Raw genomic sequence first — 9236 nt, 5'->3', positions numbered from 1 at the left:
GATTGAAGTTTGCTTGAAATAACTCATTCATTTCTCTGCCATACGATAGGGGGCACCCTTTAACTGATTCAAAACAATTTGTTCTGTAAGTTACTGCTGAGTGAGTATGCTCAACAGCAGGAGAAAAGAAACAGCAAAAGTTAAAAAAAAAAAAATTTTTTTTTAAACTGATTCAGTCAAGTTTTAAAACTCCAGGAAGATCAGAAAAGAATGGAAGGGGTAACAGAAAACCAATTAATTGGGCTTCGAGTATTGTCACTTATTAGCAGCAGCGTTTTAGTAGTCTCCTGACCTGTCTACATTTGTTAGCTCCAGTTTCATTTGTTGCCCATAATTATTTTTAGCTGGCTTTTGTCCTTTTCACTTCCACATTTCCCGAATTCTTAAGTGGGTGCCTGCGGAGCTGCGGAGACTGGGGCGTTTGGATATCAGTTTACACGTAACCTTCAGTAAATAATCCGTCAGGGACCCACCCATTGCCTCTCCTCCTTCCCTCTTCGCTGGACAAGTCATCCCCCGCTTTCTCTCCCGGGCAGCGCGGCCAGGATCCAGAGCCCTAGCCTCCTTAACTTCGTTGCTGAAGCTTGCTTTCTGTCCATTGAGAGCCATGCTTCGAGTGATTGTGGAATCTGCCAGCAATATCCCTAAGACGAAATTTGGGAAACCGGATCCTATTGTTTCTGTTATTTTTAAGGGTAAGGCCAAGTTTGCTTCTTTTTCTCCAGTCCTGCTTTGGAATGTTAGTTTCTTGGGTCTACACATTCTCTGAAAGTCTGCGATCGATCAAATCCTCTGAAGCTATAGCTGGAATTTGTTACCTGTACAGGTCAGGGGAGAGGACCGATTTCTATGGAAGGCATTTGATTTTCCGCAGGGCTTTGAGACTCATTGTATGACCGGATGTTTGAATTCTAATAGCCCTTGTAGTAAACCATATACCAAATTTCAAGTATCAAAATGTTCTGGGAAAAAAATAGTTATGTGTTGGTTCATATTAGGAGTTTCAGTAATCATGTATACGTTTTTATTGCCTCTGCCTGTGAGAAATGGATAAAGGAGGAAAAAGCACAATTAAGTTGTTCGAAGTACCATTACTTGGTAAAATAGCCCTTTGCTGCTTTTATTGTCACTGGGCTTCTGGGAGGTGGAGTAAAGGTATTGTTTTGGTTTGTTTCATGTTATTTTGTGCCTCTTTGTAGTTGTTCATCTCTCCAAAGTTAGGGTGTTTTTTTGTGTGTTCCGTAGCTTTTAAACTGCTCCTAGAGGAAAGAGCTCTGAACAATGCAAATTTGCAGTTTAGGCATCTAGTTTGGACTTGCTCCTAGTGACTTAGAAATCTCTGGATGTCAGTTTTCTCTTCTGCAAAACAAATGAGGGGGGTGTAGAGTAGATCATCTTTAAAAGGCTTGTTGTAATTCTGACAGGTGATTTATCTTGACATTTCATTGCAATGGAGGGGGACATGAGTGGTTGGAGGGATGGCACACTCTCAGCCATGGTAGGTCATTCCAGTTTGGGCTGGAGTGATGTGTCTAAAGCTGAATTTAGGAGCTTTAGTGGGTTCTGTTTGTCCAAGGTCATTGGTAAGATTGCCAGTTCACTCCTTGGCAGGAAAAATGAAAGGGAGTGAGAGAGGAGGGCAGAAAAAGTGGGGGCCCTGATGGGTGTGTGGATCCTGATCAAACCTCAGCACGTTTCTCTCTTCCTCTGGGAACTCACTACTTCTCCCTTCCAGTTTCTGAGTAACCTGTGCCTTTCTTCTTTCTTTTGTCCATTTTATCTCTGTTCCTCTTCTGAAATCTCCCCCTCTGAGATGAGCAGAGAAATGAAACCCAAAGCTGCCAAATGATTGGTTAGTTAAAAAAGATTTGGGAGACAAAACTTGGATTCTTAATGTACAATGTAGTTAAGAATCTGGTTAGTGAATATCACGTACTCATGTTATACCAGGGTTCCCCTGCATGTGTTCTTTTAAAACATCTTTTTCTTTTTTATTTCCAAATTTATTTTTATTGCAGTTACATTGGTTTGTAACATTTTATGCTTTATATAATATTATATTTCTACTTCTGTATGTACTGCAGCATGCTTCCCACCAAATATTTAATTTCCATTCTTCATTACAGTTGATCCTGGTTACACATTTTGCCTTCCTCCCCACCCCTCTCCTTCTGGTAACCGCTACTCTGTTCTCTATATCTACATATTTTGGGTTTTCTTTGTTTTTCTAATTTGGTTTGTTCATTTGTTTTTTTAGTTTGTTTTTTATATTCTGTATATGAGTGAAATCATATGGTGTTAATATTTGTCTTTCTCTGTTTGATGTATTTCATTTATAATAATACCCTCAAGGTCTATCCATGTTGTTGCAATGGCAAGGTTTTACCATTTAAAAAAATTCCTGAGTAATACTCCATTGCATATCTGTATATACCATATCTTCTTTATCCATTCATCCACTGGTATGCACTTAGGTTATTTCTATATCTTGGCTATTGTAAATAATGCTGCAGTGAACACAGGGGTGCACATGTCTTTTCAAATTAGTGTTTGTTTATTCTTTAGATAAATGCCAGAAGTGGGATAGCTGAATTATGTTGCAGTTCTACTCTTAATTTTTTGAGGAATCTCTATAGTCTTTTTCATAGTGACTGGACTAGTTCACATCCCCACCAAGAATGTATGAAGGTTCCCTTTTTCCACATTTTCACCAACACATTTTATTTCTCGCCTTTTGGATAGCAGCCATTCTGACAGATATCTCACTGTGGCTTTTTAAAAATTTTTTCCTGAAGCAGTTGCATAATTGGGACCTAAGATGAAAAGTTTGTTTCCTTCGCCATTGACATGTAAAGACATGTAAAAATATGTTGGGTTCAATCTGGTAATGTCATGGGGCAAGTCGTACAGATCGTAAAGGAACTACAATGTAACACTATATTGAAATCTGACTTATTTGTCTGGAGTGAGTATGTATGGGTCAAAAATTTTACATGACTAAAATTACATCTGCCTAAGGCTGTGAACATAAACACTCAACTGAAAGTGGAAAACTTCAGTTCATGTGGGCCAATATAGGTTATCTAAATTATTACATTTACTAGGTCATTTAGCTTCAGTCTCTTTTCTAGTCTCCTTTGGTTGTATAAGTCGAATGGTAAAGTCATTTATTTATTCACCTGACAAGCAATCTAATGGAAGAAACAACTCAGCTCCAGAGTAGGAGTATCTGGACTCTGGCTAATGTTCATAGAACAGCCGATGATGCGGATTTCACCACCAAGGTCTCAGATTTCTCAGTTGTGGAATCATGGGAACTGATCTCCTTGAGATTTCTTTCAGTTTTAGGGCTCTATAATTTTACAGTTCCATGTATTGAATAACTGCTCTCAGCAGGGTATGAAAGGCATTGCGTTAGGCACTAAAGCAGATATAATAATGACTATGGCATTTTTCTTGCTTTCAGTCTATTTCAATAGTCTAAAATATTGGTGATAGCAAACCCTTTCCAGGCATGCCTTCCAATTTTGAGCACTGGGTAAGATTAAGTAACATTACGTTCTGACGGAATTGAGGATACTGATATCACCATAAATCCATCCATTGGAATGGAGCAAAGCCAGATGTCCTTCATGGGGTGGCATGAGTGAGAAATGAGGAGAGTAAGATGTGAAAAGCCCTAACAGAGGTTCAAGACAGCACCAAAGAAAGCCCCTGAGTTTACTAACTGTAAACAGTTTTGCCTCTTGAGTACATAAAACAGCAAGATCGGGCAGTAATCAGCACTTCTCTTTTCAAGCTGTAGGATTGTAGGAAGAATGGCTAAGTGATGGGAGTGTTAGTGGTGATGGCTGTGTTGACACTGAGCCCCCCTGTAGACTTTAGTTGGGAACGTGCTGTACTGACAGCCAACTGACTTAGTTGACCTCAATCTCTCATGTTCATTCCCCTTCTGAGGCTGAACTCAAGACCTTGTATGAACCAGCAGGATCTGAGGATTACTGAAGTCCCTATGGTGTGGATGTCATGGATATTTAGCAGTGCAAAAGGAGAGAGTTTTCACATTCTTAGGGTGTGCTGGGTTCTGCAAGCCAACTCTGAATCGTAAGAGCAGAGTGCTTGTCAGTCTGTGCTGGCCATTCTCCCTTGAGTCTCATACAGACAGCCAGGCTGTGAGACTAATCTAGTTGAAATTAGATTAGACAGACTTCTGAGGCCTCTTCCAAGGCTAAGACTTTATGATTCCCCCAAACATCACATATCAAAAAAGTTCGTTTAGTATTAAAGATTTTTAATTAAAAAATATATGCATGTAGAAACAAAACCGACTAACAATCCAAAGGAGATTATAAAACTAAAAAGTGACAGTTCTCACCATGTCCCTCCTTTCTCTCCAGTCTTGCTACCTAGGGGTAACTACTCTAAATAGTTTGATTTGAATCCTTTCTGATTTTTTGCTGAAGAGTTGTAAGTTTGCTGCAATGCTGCTGCTAAGTCGCTTCAGTCGTGTCCGATTCTGTGCGACCCCATAGACAGCAGCCCACCAGGCTACGCTGTCCCTGAGATTCTCCAGGCAAGAACATTGGAGTGGGTTGCCATTTCCTTCTCCAATGCATGAAAGTGAAAAGTGAAAGTGAAGTCGCTCAGTCGTGTCCAACTCTTCCTGACCCCATGGACTGCAGCCTACCAGGCTCCTCCATCCATGGGATTTTCCAGGCAAGAGTTCTGGAGTGGGGTGCCATTGCCTTCTCGGAGTAAGTTTGCTAAAAAGTTGTAATTTTTTGCTAAAAGTTGTAAGTAGCTACTCCCTGTTAGCAAGGAGGCTGCAGTGGACATCCTTACAGTGGATCTCCTTGTAAAAGTGAACATTTCTGAAAGACAGATTCCCTGGTGTTTGTATGTGTGTGTGTGTGTCTGTGTGTGTATATGTGTGCATTTCTTTTCTTTTAAAGGCAGTCTTGCTGACTATTGCTGATGACTTCCATTTGGCTAGTCTCCTGCCTCTGTGTCAAATCTCTTGAAAAGATTGGTTGAAAGGAAATTTTCTTGCACACTTTTGTATTGTACTTTTACAATGTGGCAACATTGTGTCCACATTCAACATTTGACTCCGAAAGAGCATAGTTGTAGCAACTACTAACAGTTGTCTCATTTGTCCTTATCAAGCCCATTCCATTAGCCAGAATTTTCTCACTTCTGGTCTTGTGTAGTTCTTTGAGGTCTTTGTGGAACAGCTACTGCTTAGTCCAGATGTCACTAAAGAATTTTCATGTTATTGCTTATTTTTCCAGATATTTGTTATTTCATCTGGACATGTTTTGAGACTGAAATCCTGGTATTTCTAGGGTATCCCCTGCATTGAGCTTATCAACTTTGTAGTCTTGAGGAAACCACTTAACCTCTCTGAGAATCCCTTTTTCCTCTTGAAAAATGGGCCTCTGGTGGCTTATCTGAAAGGAAGTAGATTTGTGAAATTCCCCAAAGGTTGTGATTTATGCAATAGAGAATTCTCTGACTATTTTTAGCAAAAACTACTTAGCTACTTGAAAATTTGAAAAAAATAGTTGAGTTAGAAAAGTGATATTTAAAGTAAAGGGAAAAGCTACGAAATTCCAATTAGGAATGGTGAAGTATGATGGGAGAAAGATCCAGCGGGTCTCATTCACTATCATCTGTGAAGGTACCTAGTGAGTGGCCTACATGGTGACCTGGTTTACCCAGACCATACCGTGCTGTGCATGCTTAGTCACTTAGTCATGTCCAATTCTTTGAGACCCCATAGACTGTAACCCACCAGGCTCCTCTGTCCATGAGGATTCTCCAGGCAAATACTGGAGTGGGTTGCCTTATGCCCTCCTCTAGGGGATCTTCCCAACCCAGGGATTGAACCTAGGTCTCCCGCATTGTGGGTGGATTCTTTACCATCTGAGCCACCAGGGAAGCCCAAGAATACTGGAATGGGTAGCCTATCCCTTCTCCAGGGGATCTTCCCGACCCAGGAATCAATCCAGGGTCTCGTGCATTGCAGGCAGATTCTATACCAGTTGAGCTACCAGGGAAGCCCATACTGTAGGGCTAGTCAAAGATTCCCACTGGCACAAACTGACAACCATGCCACACTGGTACTCTGCTAGAACTACTGCGTCGTTTTTACAAAACACTCTGGAAAGCAAAAGTGTTCAAGGTACTGAATCATCCCCATCAGTTCTGGGAGAACAGGGTTTGGAGACTCACTATCTGTGGAAAGTGGCCCCACCTTATCAAGGCATGGAAACTCTGAAAGGTACACTTTCCAAAGGCGTATTTTATAGACTCTCAGTTATTTACAAAGCCACAATTACCTTTGAAAAACAAATCAGTGTGACTTGTTTTCCTCCTGCACAACAAATCTTAAGTGTATGCCCTTAAGGTATGTCCAGGGGTGCTGGTCTTTGATTGGTTGGGGTTTGCTAGTGGGTCTCTCCATCCCCATGGGATCTGGCTCTGCCACAGAGGCATGACGCAGGAGGTGGGGGATGACCTGGTGGCTCAGTGGTAGAGAATCCACCTGCCAATGCACAAGACATGGGTTTGATCCCTGGTCTGGGAAGATTCCACATGCTGAGGAGCAATTAAGCCCATGCATCGCAACTACTGAGCCTGTGCTCCAGGGCCCAGGAGCCACAACTACTGAGCTTGGGCACCCTAGAGCCTGCGCTCTGCAACAAGAGAAGCCACTGCAATGAGAAGCCCATGCACTGTAACCAGAGAGTAACACCCACTCTTCACAACTAGAGAAAAGCCAGAGCAGCAACAAAGACCCAGCAATGTCAAAAATAAATAAATAAATGATTAACAAAAAAAGAAGTCATGGAGTTTTTATGTCCTCTGCCACTCTATCATATCACAGATGTTGAAATATATGTTTTAAAGATTGACCCTGGAAACAATGCCCTGGCAGGAGATGTAAGATAATAAAGTCATTAATTCTTGGTCTTGAAATGGTCAGAAGTCCACCATTCTCTCTTCTTTCAGGAAGAATTACATTTATTATTCTCTCAGATGCTTTGTGGATTAGGCTTGGCAAAGGCCACTTCATACATTTCTGAACACCGAGTCCCTAGCACCTGCTACCCAAGGGCAAATCAGTATCATACTACTTTTTGCTTCCTTGATCCTGACTGGGAAAGGATCCAACATAAAACTGTGAAGCTGCCAGTTTTATGTTGAAAATTTGTGCATGAAACGTTCAGTGGTCTGTAAGACAGAATGTGTTTGCCATAATTTGGCAGTGATTACTTTACTTTGTAAGTCCTTTTGAACAGCTGTTCTGTTGAGTAGGGGGTGTGCTTTGAGAGACTCTGAGCAGTTTTCTCTTAGAAACAGCTGCTTAGACATTTAAGCTTTATCAGCAAACTTGGCCTTGAGCATTAGGGTAAAAGCTTATTGGACATGAAGATGCAAAAACCCTGGGCTTTGGAGCCAGGGAGGCTTAGGAATGAGCATTCCAATTTTCACCTCTTACTTTCTAAGTGCTCATGAGCTAATGAATTAAAACTTTCAGCTGCAGAGTTATTATAGTTCAACTAGGAGTTATTATATCTCCTACCTTGCGGGGATGTTTGAGGGTTAAATGAATATATATATATAATTGCACATGGGAATTCCTAAACTTCCTTCCCTATTTGATAACGTTTACTTTTATGGAGCCCTAAAATGTGCCAGACAGTATAACAGAAATTAAGTCTAGAAAAATACATATCACATGGTTTGTCTTCTGTGTCTAGGGAACCAGCTGGTTGGAACACAAGAATGAGTTACAAACCAGAATAGGCATGAAAGAGAGGAAATCTTCATGGAGACGGTGTCCTTGAGTGGTCTTAAAGGATGACAGAAATAATGAAAAGAAAGACATTCCAGGTTTGGAAAAATATCAGAAAGGGCCAGGGAGCCCCTGTCCTGTGGGGTGAGGTTGATCAAGGAGTAATTGGTGTGATTAGGGTTATGTTTTACTCATAAACCAGTTGGGAGCCATTAGGTAGCATTGTGGATGTTTTAGTTCTAGTCAGGTATAAGAAAGATTCAGGGAAGGAGGAGAAGTCGGGGGTACAGAGGATGAAATGGTTGGATGGCATCACTGACTCAATGGACATGAGCTTCAGCAAACTCTGGGAGATGGTGAGGGACAGGGAAACCTGGCATGCCGCAGTCCATGGGATCACAAAGAGTTGCATATGATTAAGTGACTGAACAACAACAAGACTAAGTGAGGGGTGTACTAGTTGAGACAAGCGCTTTCTAAGACAGAGGGAGCTCATTTCATGGCTAGAATGAGAAGGAAGAAACTAATGTGAACAGTACTAAGGAAGCAGCCCAACTGAATTAAATTAATAAGAAAACTGCACTGGGCAGGCTAGCTGGACCATGCTTTCTCACTCTCTTCTGTGAAATAGGATTAGGGTTAGGGAGTGCTCAGCCTGTGCAGGCCTGCAGGGCTAGGTGGGGCAGCCCTGCCAGCGGCGACCTGAGGGCTTTACCTGCCTGAGACTGGAGAGGGAGGTCCAGAGAGGTAGAAGAAAAGCACAGAAATGGAAAGTGATAGCAAAGACACATTTTGTCATTCTCCCAGAAGTCCAATGAGGAGTATTTCCTCAACCAAACTGAACTGTGGTCTCGTAGAAGGTCCTTCTCTCAGGACTCAGTTGTTCCACCATCTAAGGGGTAAGGTGTCCTGTCTGTGTGTGTGCTCAATCACTAAGTCTTGTCTTTTGAGACCCTACGGATTGCAGCCCGCCAGGCTCCTCTGTCCATGGGTTGCCCATGCAAGAATACTGGCCTGGGTTGCCATTTCCTTATCCAGGGGATCTTCCCAACTCAGGGATTGAACCCGGGTCTCCTGTGTCTTTTGCATTGGCAGGCGGACTCTTTACCACTGAGCCACCTGGGAGTGTCAGCAGTTATGTAATTGCAGGGAACTCAGATTTGCTCAAGGTGGCCACCATACTGATTTCTATCGTGGCTGTACTATTTTACATCCCCACAAACAGTGCTAAAAGGGTTCCATCTTCTCCACATTTTTACCACCATTTTGTATTTTCTGTGTTTTTTTTGTTTTTTTGTTTGTTTCTGTGGTTTGTTTTTTGGGGGATAATAGTCATCCTAATGGGTGTGAACAGTAGATTCTTAGGAACTCTCTGTTGACTTGGATTGTCAGCTCATACTTGCCTCATTAATTCATAGTGTTTTTGCAGCCTTAG

At 41.8% G+C, this 9236-nt stretch overlaps 1 protein-coding gene across 5 annotated transcripts in view; it reads left to right on the top strand.

The window, feature by feature from the left end:
- Positions 1–364: 364 nt before the first annotated feature.
- MYOF (myoferlin) overlaps positions 365–9236 on the top strand; it is a 178939-nt gene continuing 170067 nt past the window's right edge. For 2 of the 5 annotated variants that reach the window (XM_061402820.1, XM_061402819.1), the window contains exon 1: positions 369–695. In XM_061402820.1, coding sequence (XP_061258804.1) covers positions 608–695 — 88 coding nt within the window. In that variant the 5' untranslated portion in view covers positions 369–607. Of the gene's footprint in view, positions 696–9236 lie in introns of all 5 variants that reach the window. The other 3 variants (XM_061402822.1, XM_061402821.1, XM_061402823.1) reach the window with 2 other exon arrangements.

Source organism: Bos javanicus, chromosome 26 (genome assembly GCF_032452875.1).
Source record: "Bos javanicus breed banteng chromosome 26, ARS-OSU_banteng_1.0, whole genome shotgun sequence".
Taxonomy (NCBI): domain Eukaryota; kingdom Metazoa; phylum Chordata; class Mammalia; order Artiodactyla; family Bovidae; genus Bos; species Bos javanicus.
Note: the sequence above shows the minus strand (reverse complement) of the source record. Positions and strands in the feature narration are given on the sequence as shown.